We start from the raw sequence: 14,805 nt of genomic DNA, 5'->3' as shown, positions 1-14,805 counted from the left end.
GTGTTGTGTGGATGAGGGTTTCATAGGTTAAGTTGTCGTGCATGGTCACTTACTGCTGGGTCAGTCAAGGATTTTTTGGACCCAGCTATCAGTGGCACGTTGCCTTTGAAGTTCAAAATGGATTGGTGATTCAGGGGTTCTACTGCTTAAGATTAAAAAAGCCGATATTAATTCTTCTAGAACTTCTATTTAAGAACAAATTAGCCATATTCATATTCTCTAGTCTCTAGGTTCTTTTCTGATTACTGATTAATGATGGGTTGCCATCATCTTTCAAATATGTTGCATGATCTCGATACCATGATCTGTGAAGGATATTGTAGCTTACTCGGGGAAAGTGACTCATTAGGTTATAGCTGAGGCATTCATTATGTACCACTATTAGCATACCTTAGTTGTTGTTTGTTCTGGAAGCATGGATGCGGGAGACAATTTTGGAACCAAATCCATCTCTAAAAGATGCATCAATGGTCCTGTTTTAACCATCGTGTCAAATCTCTTCTTTCCCCCTTTTTACTAGTAAAAACCAACGTGCCACCTTTTGGGATAAACTGTCATGGTGTTCATGTGGCACATCCCAAGAACATGTTGCTCTATGTTCTGTCAAAAGGCATATTGTTCATTCCTACCTAAAAAGATACCATAGCCCCTACGTGTCCTCTGATTATCGACGCGGTATCCTTGGTTACTTGCAGTTGCATTCAATACAGGCAGTTCTGTTGTACAATTGATTAGCCAACCAAACTTATTCTGCTGTTCTCACCAAACTCGTTGGCTGTTTAGTGACGGGTCTGGAACGGGAGGAATATTTCATCTAATGAAATCTGCCATGTTCAGCTTCATCATAAACATATGTGTTCACCTAGGGGATGCAAGTTTTAGGTGTGCCAGATTTTGAATCATGTGTTCTTGGATAGAGATAGTACATGCGTCCCTATACCAGTCTGTGCTTTTTGTGATCTTCCCTTGCCAACTCTATGAGATGATCACGTTGAAACGGAAAAGGGATCCTGTATGTCGGTTTCTTCTCGTCGGTCATGTGGTCCAGGTGTAGAGTTCACCAATATTACCTGCTGAATTTATTTACATTTTACATAGAACATAGAATCAATCTTGTTAAGTACCTATTTAAATATATATATATATATATGGAAAGCTCGAGCTGTTGCATCCTATGCTTGGAATTAATGAATATATATTTTTGCTGGGAGGAATTTATGTGTATTGTGGGTTGCGTGCAGGGTAAAGTGATCAAGACCAAGAGCGTCGAGTACATGCCCTTCTTCCTATCGCTGGTGAGCTTCCTCAACAGCGTCCGCTGGACATCCTACGCTCTCATCAAATTCGACCTCTACGTCACGGTCAGTAATATCTCCATCTTCATGTTCCAACCAAATTTTATATAACTTGAGAGCGTCTCTCTAACCGTGCAGGCTCTTACCTTCGTTTGTGCATGTGACGCCCCCGATTCAATCGTACACTAATCATGCACGCAAACGTGTACGATCAAGATCAGGGACTCACGGGAAGATATCACAACACAACTCTAAAAACATAAATAAGTCTTACAAGCATCATAATACAAGCCAGGGGCCTCGAGGGCTCGAATACAAGTGCTCGATCATAGACGAGTCAGCGGAAGCAACCATATCTGAGTACAGACATAAGTTAAACAAGTTTGCCTTAAGAAGGCTAGCACAAACTGGGATACAGATCGAAAGAGGCGCAGGCCTCCTGCCTGGGATCCTCCTAAACTACTCCTGGTCGTCGTCAGCAGCCTGCACGTAGTAGTAGGCACCTCCAGTGTAGTAGTCGTCGTCGACGGTGGCGTCTGGCTCCTGGGCTCCAGCATCTGGTTGCGACAACCAGAAAGAAAGGAAAGGAGGAAAAGGGGGGAGAAAGCAACCGTGAGTACTCATCCAAAGTATTCGCAAGCAAGGAGCTACACTACATATGCATGGGTATATGTGTAAAGGGCCATATCAGTGGACTGAACTGCAGAATGCCAGAATAAGAGGGGGATAGCTAATCCTGTCGAAGACTACGCTTCTGGCAGCCTCCGTCTTACAGCATGTAGAAGAGAGTAGATTGAAGTCCTCCAAGTAGCATCTCCAAGTAGCATCTCCAGTAGCATCGCATAGCATAATCCTACCCGGCGGTCCTCTCCTCGTCGCCCTGTTAGAGAGCGACCACCGGGTTGTCTGTGGAACTTGGAAGGGTGTATTTTATTAAGTATCCGGTTCTAGTTGTCATAAGGTCAAGGTACAACTCCAAGTCGTCCTGTTACCGAAGATCACGGCTATTCGAATAGATTAACTTCCCTGCAGGGGTGCACCAACTTACCCAGCACGCTTGATCCCATTTGGCCGGACACACTTTCCTGGGTCATGCCCGGCCTCGGAAGATCAACACGTCGCAGCCCCACCTAGGCACAACAGAGAGGCCAGCACGCCGGTCTAAACCTAAGCGTGCAGGGGTCTGGGCCCATCGCCCTGAGCACACCTGCACGTTGCGTGGGCGGCCGAAAGCAGACCTAGCCTAGTGGCGTTCCAGTCCAATTCGGCGCGCGCTGCCCCGTCGCTGACGTCTGAAGTGCTTCGGCTGATACCACGACGTCGGGATACCCATAACTACTCCCGCGTAGATGGTTAGTGCGTATAGGCTCGTAGCCAACTCAGATCAAATACCAAGATCTCGTTAAGCGTGTTAAGTATCCGCGAACGCCGAACAGGGCCAGGCCCACCTGTCTCCTAGGTGGTCTCAACCTGCCCTGTCGCTCCGCCACCAAGTAACAGTCAGGGGCCGTCGGGAACCCAGGCCCACCTCTACCGGGATGGAGCCACCTGCCCCTTCAGCCCCCAACTCCGAACAGTATCACAGGTAATGTAACAGTGTAAAGTATATAGTATATGCCCGTGATCACCTCCCGAAGTGATCACAGCCCAGTAGTATAGCATGGCAGACGGACAAGAGTGTAGGGCCACTGATGGAACACCAGCATCCTATACTAAGCATTTAGGATTGCGGGTAAGGTATCAATGACTGTAGCAGCAATGATAGGCTATGCATCAGAATAGGATTAACGGAAAGCAGTAACATGCTACACTACTCTAATGCAAGCAGTATAGAGAAGAGTAGGCGATATCTGGTGATCAAAGGGGGGGCTTGCCTGGTTGCTCTGGCAAGAGAGAGGGGTCGTCGGTGACGTAGTCGACCACAGGGGCATCAGCATCGGTCTCGGAGTCTACCGGAAAGGAGTAACGGAGGGGGAACACAATAAATAACGGAGCAATCAAATGTAACACAAAGCAAGACGCGGCAATATGTTGTGCTAGGGGTGACCTAACGTAGGGATGGGCGATACCGGTGAAGGGGGAAACATCCGGGAAAATATCCCCGGTGTTTCATGTTTTCGGGCAGAGGAGCCGGAGGGGGAAAGTTGCGAGTTTGATATGTTAGGGGTGCGTGGCGGACGAACGGACTTCGTATCCGGATTTGTCTCGTCGTTCTGAGCAACTTTCATGTACAAAGTTTTTTTATCTGAGCTACGGTTTATTTTATATTAATTTTAAAAGATTAAAATCATTTTTAGCATTTATTTAATTATTTTAATCCAACATTATCCAGAACAGTTATTGCTGATGTCAGCATAATGTCTGCGTGATGTCAGCAGTCAATAGAGGTTGACTGGGTCAACCTGATAGGTGGGTCCCACCTGTTAGGGATTGTTTAGCTAATTAACAGTAGTTAATTAGGGTAACTATTTATTAGGTTAATTAATCTTAATTAGTTAAACTAAACAAGATTAGATAAGTTAATTAATTAGTTAATTAATTAATTAATTAATTAATTAATTTTATTATTAATTATTTATTTATTATATATTTCTTTAAATTCTCTTTTTTTAATAATAAATAAATAAAATGTTTTGGGCGTGGGGCCCATCTGTCATAGGCCCCAGGGGCCTTGGCAGGTTTGGTCCAGCGGGTGCGGGCGCACCCGAGCGAGCACTCGCCCGCAGGGCGGGACAAGGCCGCCGGGGCACGGGGCCATGGGGCGCCGGCCGGAGCAGGATGCGGTGGTGGTTCGTGGCCACGACGAGGCCACGGAGGGGCGCAAGGCGCCGGCCGGCGACAGGGGGCATGGCCAGGGCCGCAAGTACGCGGCCAGAGAGCAGCTCGGGATGGCCGGAGCGGCAGCGGGAGGCGGCTAAGCGGCACCGGACGCGGCCGGAGGTGGGAACCGGACAGGGCGACGGCGACGAGCAGGCTGGTGCGGGGCCGCGGTTGATGACGTTGGCCGGTGAGCAGGGGCAGGGGGAGGTGAAGGCGCGCGCGGGCTACAACAGGAGGGCGCAACTTCGGGTAGGGCGAGCGCGAGCTCGGTCGCGGGGGTTCGGCGGAGCGCGTGCGTTCGGTGACGAGGGAAAGAGAAGAGGCTGGGGGCCTCACCGAGCAACGTAGGGCACAAGGCAGTGGGGGTCGAGGAGGAGGACGGGGACGTCGTTCCGGCGACGACGGAGTAGCTCCGGCGAATGGCGCTCGGCGACGACGGTTCGTGGCGGCGTCGAGGTCGGTGGAGCGCGTTGGGGAGGAGGCGGGGCGGTTCCGCGCGGCGTCGAGGCGGTGGAGCGCGTCGGGGAGGAGGCGGGGTGGTTCCGCGCGGCGTCGAGGCGGCCGGGATGGTCGACGGGGTCGGGTTGCCGTGGGGAGGTTCATTCCCCCGATCCCGATCTGGATCGGGGAAGGGGAGAGAGATGTGGGGATCGTGGGGAGTGGGATGGGGTTAGGGTTTGACCAGGGGGGGTCGGGGTGGCCTAGTAGGGCGCCGGGGTGGGCCGGCCTGGCTGGGACATGGCCTAGTTGGGCCGGGGGCTGCTGGTTCTTTCTTTTTGTTATTTTTGTTTGCTTTCTTTTTATCTTTTCATAATTTTCTTTTCTGTTTCTTTTAATAATTAATTTATTTTAGTTTTTGTAAAATTTAATTTCAACACCTAAATTAGTATTTAGGAATACAACACTGCCACATTAATTTGGACAGCTAAATAAAATAGTTTAATATTTTATAATTTGAAAAAGGTATTAAATTAAATGTTTTGTTGCTGCTTTAATTACCTTAGTGCATCTAAACACTTTACAAAAATGTGGTTTCTGTATCAATATTATTTATGATTTATTTTCTACAACTTGAACATTTTAGTTTTAAAGTTTGAAAACTTTTGTTGTTTGCCTATATTTTAAATTTGAATTCGAATCGTTTTGAACTAACGCGAGTTTATCAACAGTAACCGAGGTGACGTGGCATCATTAGTAAAGGTTAACTGTAGCTTAATTATCCGGGCGTCACAATTCTCCTCCACTACAAGAAATCTCGTCCCGAGATTTTAAGAGGTGGAGTAAGGGGAAAGATCTGGTTACGAAATTCTAACGAGTCTTCTCGGTCTTGGTTGCTCTTCTCTAAAAGGCCGGTCCAATATATTGATGTCTTCATTTCTCTGCTTTAGGTCATCATGATGAAGTCGGCGTCCTTTCTTCAGGAACTCCATCGTACTTACGAAAGAATAAAGAGTGGGCATTCCGGGAGAACAGACCTCTGCAAGGTCGACTATCTGGTCGATAACATCGGGGAGGGTGGCGGATAGCAACTCTCGAATTGAAACTTAAGAAAATATCGTGAGCAAAGTAAGAAGGTGCAAAATAGAAGTTTCAAGCGCATAGGCAATCGTTTGTTGCCTGAAACAAAGTGTGAAAGGGGTTCAGAGCAATGGGAATAAGTATTGCGTCTGATAGCAGCACTGGTGATCTCTCGGAAGGTGGCTCGTAAATTACTTACGAGGCCACGCGCGAGGAACAACCTTGGCAACAGGGGGTTTACCGAAGAGTCAGGTTTTGATCCTGTGGAACTGTGGGTTATGGGCCCACCATGTGGGTTAAAGTAAGAAGGGCGTGGACATCTTGTACGGTCATGATAGCAAGACATGTCAGAGGGTAGGCTATCAGTTATGTTGGCAACAATGTCGGTACCAAGGGCGAGGGACGAAGAGAACTATTTTCCTGCTCGTTGAACGAGGCGAGCCAAGAGGCAAAGTTCTCATCCATCGGCGGTTACTGAAATGTCATCAACAATAGAAACAGGGTCTCACTGTCAGAGTTGTACACCGAGGTGTTTACCTACGCAGTGAATTATTACTGCTTAGATTATATAGATCACAAGAAAGGTTAAACCAAACAATGGAAAGGAAATATGGTTATCAAATTACACAAAACAAAGACAAGGAAAATGTGTTTAATCACATATTTCAGGGGTATATCCTTCCCAAGGACAAGCAGAGCATGATATCCATGACAGGATATAATGTAGAAAACTCTTTAGGTAGGGGAGAGAATTTTCATGACACTACCCATACAACGGTGTTTGGATAATTGAGCAGGAAACTTTTAGCCTTGGGCTCCAAATGTTCTTGTTGGAAATCGGAGTATCACAAACAAGCTTTTGAGATAGCATTGACATGGTCATCAGGTGAAGATCAGACTTTGGATACTCGAAGGATCCATCAGGAACAGCTTGTAGAATAAGTCTTACAATTTCCTCATGGAAGAATGGATAGCATTGCTAAAAGGAAAATTATAACAATAGGTCCTCCGGTCAGGTGTGCTAGGCATGACATCACCTTATCGGGTCATCAAAGGGCCAACAACATAACTCTTGGAAAGTTGTCCCAACCATCATATCTGACCGAGATTCAGATCCGATTGGTGTAATGATACCTCAGACTTAGGATGTCCGAGAATAAAAGGCGCAACACAAATAGACGAAATGACATTTCAGGATTCTCAGGAAATGAACTATGGGAGTGGGTTCCTGAAACAATAGTTCATCATTAACCCAAGGAGAGGAGGAGGTGGTTGATGGGCTCGGCGATAATCCATCGAGATTCCCGACAAGATGGATTTCCACAATTATGTGAACAAGGAGATAACATTTGTCAGACCAAATGGTATAATGATGTATGCTCGAGGAAACATACTCAATTAAACATTGGTTGAAAGGTGCACCCGAATATGGGTTGGGTTGCACGATCAATGTTAGAGTGGTGACTTGACGAACAAAAGAATTAGAATGAAACTCGACCATTACTTCAAAGCAATAGGGTTGCTAGAAGTTTTGAATTCACACCTCATAGTTCAATTGTCGGTATTCCGGTTAGAAACAACACGGGTACCAAGAAAGAATGGTGAGGGTGAGAAGTATCACCATACCAAGAATTCTTAAGAGGTGGAGTAATCCTCACGACCTTCTTGACATAAAAGATGGTAATACTCCATGGTAAAGAAGAACAAATGCTAGGTAGCAAGGAACTCGAGGTATAACACGGAACACAAACAAGTTTTTGTTGGAGGGAACGCAATAAAGAGGTCGATGACAACACAAATCATCAAGGGCAAGGATGGTATTTCTCATCATTAATTCAATTGATATCCTGGAAGAGCATCAGAATGCAGATGGTGATCATGACACATTTGTCGAGAGATTCCACGAAGATGTAATCGATCCGCGATCACATCAAGTCAAAAGAATGATGAAGCAAGAGGTTATTGGAACCATAGGTACGACACAAACTTGAAATCAAGATTGTTGTTCAAGGCGAACTGATATGACGAGGAAGATCGATGTAAGCTTAGCTCATTGCCAAAAGTTGTGCTCTGGGATTAAGGACCAGGTAGCACAGTTAAAATTTAGCATGGTAATGATATGGCCGATCAGGCTAGGAATGACATGATCGGGTACAAACTCGTAAGTAAAGAATATTAGTAAGAGTTGTTGAATCGTAATGCGGACTCGGTTCAGTTATCGGTGTCTTTGAGTGTTTAATAACTCAGAGCCCATGAAAATTGTAATCAGTGAGTATGTAGTACTTGATGAAGAACTCATAGGAAGTTATGCAGTTCCAAGATAATCTCGAGATACCATGGGGTAATACTCGACGACAGATCAAAGTAGAGGTTGTACCGGGGTATTGATCCACAGAAGACAAGTGCTTACACTTGCATCGAAAATGGTATTTAAAGGAGAACATGGTCGGAACCACGATTGTAAAAGGCCATACCTCAGATATAAGATGAACTTATATCAAGGGAATAATTAATTTTAAAAGAAGCTTCGATGAGAAGAGGTACAACAGGTCCATGGGCATGAACACAAAGTTCAAGGTCGACTCCCACTTCTCCAATGCATAACCTTCATTCACCTCTCGTATTTCGAAAATGACATTAGTTGTTGAAAGTTTTACCTGGTGCAATACCAGATAAGTTTGACCCGTGAAATCTTTCGGGTTCACACAGATTAGGGAAGGCATAGGTTCAACCCATCAGGGCATCTTAGGAACATATACCACAAACTTCGGAGTAAATAATACAAGCTCGAAAGTAGAGCATTGTTCAAAAGCAGGTGATACAATTTACCAAAGGCATTATATACCCATGTAAAGGCTCACAAGGTTATTCAATATGAAGGACACCATCGTATAATAATCCAACCAAGGATATAGCGGTCCATAAAGATCTGATGTGAGTATCGATACTCAACCAGAGGAAGAAGAATGCACGGGCATCATATTATAGAACATTTGAATAATTCGATGCTTAGATAACAAAGGAATTACGATTTCCAAAACAAAGGATCAGAAGTTGTCGCTCTGATCAAGGATGGATAAGTTGGATAGACCAGAGTCACAATTGACGTCCAATAGTTTGGTCAAGAACCAGCTCATGTTCAAAAATGATGTCTGAGCCAGAAAGATAATTTAGAAGGGTAGATAGATGATTGTGTGCATTCGCACACATGTTGAATCAATAGGATCAAAATGACGGTGTCAAAAGATACTAGTGAATATTGCTAGATATATGGGAAGCATCCATAATGCAAGTAGACAAGTATTTGCAGAGCAATAAAGCTGCTAAGGATTTTCGGAGGATTGAATAGTATTTCAAAGACTTTTGTGAAACATCTAAACAACTGGGGATGAGCGGATACTCGGAAAGTGTGAGAAATTATTCTTAGGGGTATTCAAGTGGCAAGGAACTGCAAGGCAGTAGGCACAAAGTATTGTCGGAACATTAGAGAGAATTTCGAGGTATCTTGTAATAACAAGATCGACTGGGTATAAAGTAAGAATGACGGGTGTAAGTATTTATCCTTAGGGATATTGCAGTGGTAGGGAATTGCAAAAGCAACAGGCACAAGGTCTCGGGAGAATATCGGAAGGTATCTTCGGAATCCTTCGATGCACAAAGTAATCATCTGGACTGAAGGGGCTCTCCGGGAGAAAGTATTATCGAGAACCTAGAGTTCGATTTTAGTAAAAAAAAACGTTTAACCCGAATAAAAGAGATTTCAGAATCCCGGAGTAAAGATCGAGGAGTAAAAGATCCTAATACCACCCATTTGGCGACGTGGGCCCATGGGCCGCACATCCAAGTTAGTAAAACAATTTTCATCGACTAGACTCAACTTTGGCCAAGGAGTTGGAAAGGGGGATTCCTACAGGCAGTCGGCTCTGATACCAACTTGTGACGCCCCCGATTCAATCGTACACTAATCATGCACGCAAACGTGTACGATCAAGATCAGGGACTCACGGAAAGATATCACAACACAACTCTAAAAACATAAATAAGTCTTACAAGCATCATAATACAAGCCAGGGGCCTCGAGGGCTCGAATACAAGTGCTCGATCATAGACGAGTCAGCGGAAGCAACCATATCTGAGTACAGACATAAGTTAAACAAGTTTGCCTTAAGAAGGCTAGGACAAACTGGGATACAGATCGAAAGAGGCACAGGCCTCCTGCCTGGGATCCTCCTAAACTACTCCTGGTCGTCGTCAGCAGCCTGCACGTAGTAGTAGGCACCTCCAGTGTAGTAGTCGTCGTCGACGGTGGCGTCTGGCTCCTGGGCTCCAGCATCTGGTTGCGACAACTAGAAAGAAAGGAAAGGAGGAAAAGGGGGGGAGAAAGCAACCGTGAGTACTCATCCAAAGTACTCGCAAGCAAGGAGCTACACTACATATGCATGGGTATATGTGTAAAGGGCCATATCAGTGGACTGAACTGCAGAATGCCAGAATAAGAGGGGGATAGCTAATCCTGTCGAAGACTACGCTTCTGGCAGCCTCCGTCTTACAGCATGTAGAAGAGAGTAGATTGAAGTCCTCCAAGTAGCATCTCCAAGTAGCATCTCCAGTAGCATCGCATAGCATAATCCTACCCGGCGGTCCTCTCCTCGTCGCCCTGTTAGAGAGCGACCACCGGGTTGTCTGTGGAACTTGGAAGGGTGTATTTTATTAAGTATCCGGTTCTAGTTGTCATAAGGTCAAGGTACAACTCCAAGTCGTCCTGTTACCGAAGATCACGGCTATTCGAATAGATTAACTTCCCTGCAGGGGTGCACCAACTTACCCAGCACGCTTGATCCCATTTGGCCGGACACACTTTCCTGGGTCATGCCCGGCCTCGGAAGATCAACACGTCGCAGCCCCACCTAGGCACAACAGAGAGGCCAGCACGCCGGTCTAAACCTAAGCACGCAGGGGTCTGGGCCCATCGCCCTGAGCACACCTGCATGTTGCGTGGGCGGCCGAAAGCAGACCTAGCCTAGTGGCGTTCCAGTCCAATTCGGCGCGCGCCGCTCCGTCGCTGACGTCTGAAGTGCTTCGGCTGATACCACGACGTCGGGATACCCATAACTACTCCCGCGTAGATGGTTAGTGCGTATAGGCTCGTAGCCAACTCAGATCAAATACCAAGATCTCGTTAAGCGTGTTAAGTATCCGCGAACGCCGAACAGGGCCAGGCCCACCTGTCTCCTAGGTGGTCTCAACCTGCCCTGTCGCTCCGCCACCAAGTAACAGTCGGGGGCCGTCGGGAACCCAGGCCCACCTCTACCGGGATGGAGCCACCTGCCCCTTCAGCCCCCAACTCCGAACAGTATCACAGGTAATGTAACAGTGTAAAGTATATAGTATATGCCCGTGATCACCTCCCGAAGTGATCACAGCCCAGTAGTATAGCATGGCAGACGGACAAGAGTGTAGGGCCACTGATGGAACACTAGCATCCTATACTAAGCATTTAGGATTGCGGGTAAGGTATCAATGACTGTAGCAGCAATGATAGGCTATGCATCAGAATAGGATTAACGGAAAGCAGTAACATGCTACACTACTCTAATGCAAGCAGTATAGAGAAGAGTAGGCGATATCTGGTGATCAAAGGGGGGGCTTGCCTGGTTGCTCTGGCAAGAGAGAGGGGTCGTCGGTGACGTAGTCGACCACAGGGGCATCAGCATCGGTCTCGGAGTCTACCGGAAAGGAGTAACAGAGGGGGAACACAATAAATAACGGAGCAATCAAATGTAACACAAAGCAAGACGCGGCAATATGTTGTGCTAGGGGTGACCTAACGTAGGGATAGGCGATACCGGTGAAGGGGGAAACATCCGGGAAAATATCCCCGGTGTTTCATGTTTTCGGGCAGAGGAGCCGGAGGGGGAAAGTTGCGAGTTTGATATGTTAGGGGTGCGTGGCGGACGAACGGACTGCGTATCCGGATTTGTCTCGTCGTTCTGAGCAACTTTCATGTACAAAGTTTTTTTATCTGAGCTACGGTTTATTTAATTATTTTAATCCAACATTATCCAGAACAGTTATTGCTGATGTCAGCATAATGTCAGCGTGATGTCAGTAGTCAATAGAGGTTGACTGGGTCAACCTGATAGGTAGGTCCCACCTATTAGGGATTGTTTAGCTAATTAACAGTAGTTAATTAGGGTAACTATTTATTAGGTTAATTAATCTTAATTAGTTAAACTAAACAAGATTAGATAAGTTAATTAATTAGTTAATTAATTAGTTAATTAATTAATTTTATTATTAATTATTTATTTATTATATATTTTTTAAAATTCTCTTTTTTTAATAATAAATAAATAAAATGTTTTGGGCGTGGGGCCCATCTGTCATAGGCCCCAGGGGCCTTGGCAGGTTTGGTCCAGCGGGTGCGGGCGCACCCGAGCGAGCACTCGCCCGCAGGGCGGGACGAGGCCGCTGGGGCACGGGGCCATGGGGCGCCGGCCGGAGCAGGATGCGGTGGTGGTTCGTGGCCACGGCGAGGCCACGGAGGGGCGCAAGGCGCCGGCCGGCGATAGGGGGCATGGCCAGGGCCGCAAGTACGCGGCCAGAGAGCAGCTCGGGATGGCCGGAGCGGCAGCGGGAGGCGGCTAAGCGGCACCGGACGCGGCCGGAGGTGGGAACCGGACCGGGCGACGGCGACGAGCAGGCTGGTGCGGGGCCGCGGTTGACGACGTTGGCCGGCGAGCAGGGGCAGGGGGAGGTGAAGGCGCGCGCGGGCTACAGCAGGAGGGCGCAACTTCGGGTAGGGCGAGCGCGAGCTCGGTCGCGGGGGTTCGGCGGAGCGCGTGCGTTCGGTGACGAGGGAAAGAGAAGAGGCTGGGGGCCTCACCGAGCAACGTAGGGCACAGGGCAGTGGGGGTCGAGGAGGAGGACGGGGACGGCGTTCCGGCGACGACGGAGTAGCTCCGGCGAATGGCGCTCGGCGACGACGGTTCGTGGCGGCGTCGAGGTCGGTGGAGCGCGTTAGGGAGGAGGCGGGGCGGTTCCGCGCAGCGTCGAGGCGGTGGAGCGCGTCGGGGAGGAGGCGGGGTGGTTCCGCGCGGCGTCGAGGCGGCCGGGATGGTCGACGGGGTCGGGTTGCCGTGGGGAGGTTCATTCCCCCGATCCCGATCTGGATCGGGGAAGGGGAGAGAGATGTGGGGATCGTGGGGAGTGGGATGGGGTTAGGGTTTGACCAGGGGGGTCGGGGTGGCCTAGTAGGGCGCCGGGGTGGGCCGGCCTGGCTGGGACATGGCCTAGTTGGGCCGGGGGCTGCTGGTTCTTTCTTTTTGTTATTTTTGTTTGCTTTCTTTTTATCTTTTCATAATTTTCTTTTCTGTTTCTTTTAATAATTAATTTATTTTAGTTTTTGTAAAATTTAATTTCAACACCTAAATTAGTATTTAGGAATACAACACTGCCACATTAATTTGGACAGCTAAATAAAATAGTTTAATATTTTATAATTTGAAAAAGGTATTAAATTAAATGTTTTGTTGCTGCTTTAATTACCTTAGTGCATCGAAACACTTTACAAAAATGTGGTTTCTGTATCAATATTATTTATGATTTATTTTCTACAACTTGAACATTTTAGTTTTAAAGTTTGAAAACTTTTGTTGTTTGCCTATATTTTAAATTTGAATTTGAATCGTTTTGAACTAATGCGAGTTTATCAACAGTAACCGAGGTGACGTGGCATCATTAGTAAAGGTTTACTGTAGCTTAATTATCCGGGCGTCACAGTGCACTGCAGATCCCCAATGGCCTCGCTATGCTATTCGGCCTCGTCCTGTACGCCTGCTACTACAGGTCGACCCCCAAGAAGGAGAAGAGCATAAAGCTCAAATGTGATTGAAGGCTCCTGGCTCCTTGACTGCAATAACAAGTGCTAGCTACACTAAGAACAAGGGAATCTAGAGACCGAGACTGAAAGAAAAGGCTAGGCTACTTCCATTCTTTATTCGTTTCCCATATGATTTTCCATATTTTACCATAAAAAATAGGATGTTTTTAGCCATTTATTGTTAGTACTAAAATCAGGCATAAAGGATTTTACGGGAGGTAAAGAAGTTATTTCAACAAAGTTCCTATCATCAAATCCTGATTCAACAAAGCCATGCCAGCTGTGTTGGTCGTTCCTCTGATTCAAAGTTCTCTTGGATTCCAAACAACATTGCTGCCCGCATACTAAAGTTGCTTAAATATATTGAATTCCACGTCTGCACCTCCTTCTTGGGGCATAGGTGAACCTATAATTGATAGTAGAGCGTATGCTAAATCCCCAACCCTCATGATGCACTTTTTTTGATTCATTCCGCTTATCGTACCACCTAGAGCTTTCAAACCCTTTTATTAGCGCTGCGGTAATATTTGTTATTTAGAAATAGGAATGGTGATGTAGGGTAGGAACCCTAGGGGCCGATCTTTCATGAAAGGATCAGATCCCGTGATGAACACGAAGAACACAAGGGGAAATACGAGGGGAAACACAAGGGAAAACACGAGAGGAACACTAAGCCAACAAGAAATAGTCACACATATGATTGATCCTCGAGTACATAAGAGATCACACGATCCACGGTCAACTAGGGATGATACAAAGGTAGCCGGTCTTCTCTGTGAGGAGGTCTTGAGGTTCTTCCCGTAAAGTGATGAGGACATCAATACAATTGTTACACCCACAGCCCCTGCTGCTATACATACTGGACCAATTACTAGAGCTCGTGCACGCCAACTAAATTACCAGGTACTTTCGTTTCTTGGTAATGATTCTAATGTTCATGAGAATATGATGTTGCCTAAATTGGATACATTTGTTTTGCTTACAAATGAAGGGCCTAGCTTGGAGAAGGATGAACATTGGAGCAAGAACAAGCATGGAGATGATGGCATGCGCAAGGGGAACAAGAACGGAGTTACAAGTGATGATTTCAGGACTTTGAAGCCACCATAATGGGTGCATGAAGCCTTGGACGAAATATACAAGATGCCACTTCATAAATTTCGTCCCGAGGCTATTTTAGGTGCTGCGTCACCTTATTATTGGGCCAGGCCCATGTAATTTCGAAATACATAAGTATAGGCTATTTTTAGAGTACGTATGTGTGGGGAAACAAGAGATAGGGTTGATTTC

General features: G+C 46.6%; 1 protein-coding gene across 1 annotated transcript in view; it reads left to right on the top strand.

The window, feature by feature from the left end:
• The window catches only part of LOC119357851 (bidirectional sugar transporter SWEET7a-like), a 28,655-nt gene extending 15,128 nt beyond the window's left edge, over nt 1-13,527 (top strand). Inside the window, exons 4-5 of the mRNA XM_037624658.1 lie at nt 1,242-1,361; nt 13,426-13,527. Of these exons, the coding sequence (XP_037480555.1) occupies nt 1,242-1,361; nt 13,426-13,527 (222 nt within the window). The remainder of the gene's footprint in view (nt 1-1,241; nt 1,362-13,425) is intronic.
• The last annotated feature ends 1,278 nt before the right edge of the window (nt 13,528-14,805 follow it).

This window comes from Triticum dicoccoides, chromosome 2A (assembly GCF_002162155.2).
Source record: "Triticum dicoccoides isolate Atlit2015 ecotype Zavitan chromosome 2A, WEW_v2.0, whole genome shotgun sequence".
Lineage (NCBI taxonomy): Eukaryota > Viridiplantae > Streptophyta > Magnoliopsida > Poales > Poaceae > Triticum > Triticum dicoccoides.
This window is presented reverse-complemented; position numbering and strand designations above follow the sequence as displayed.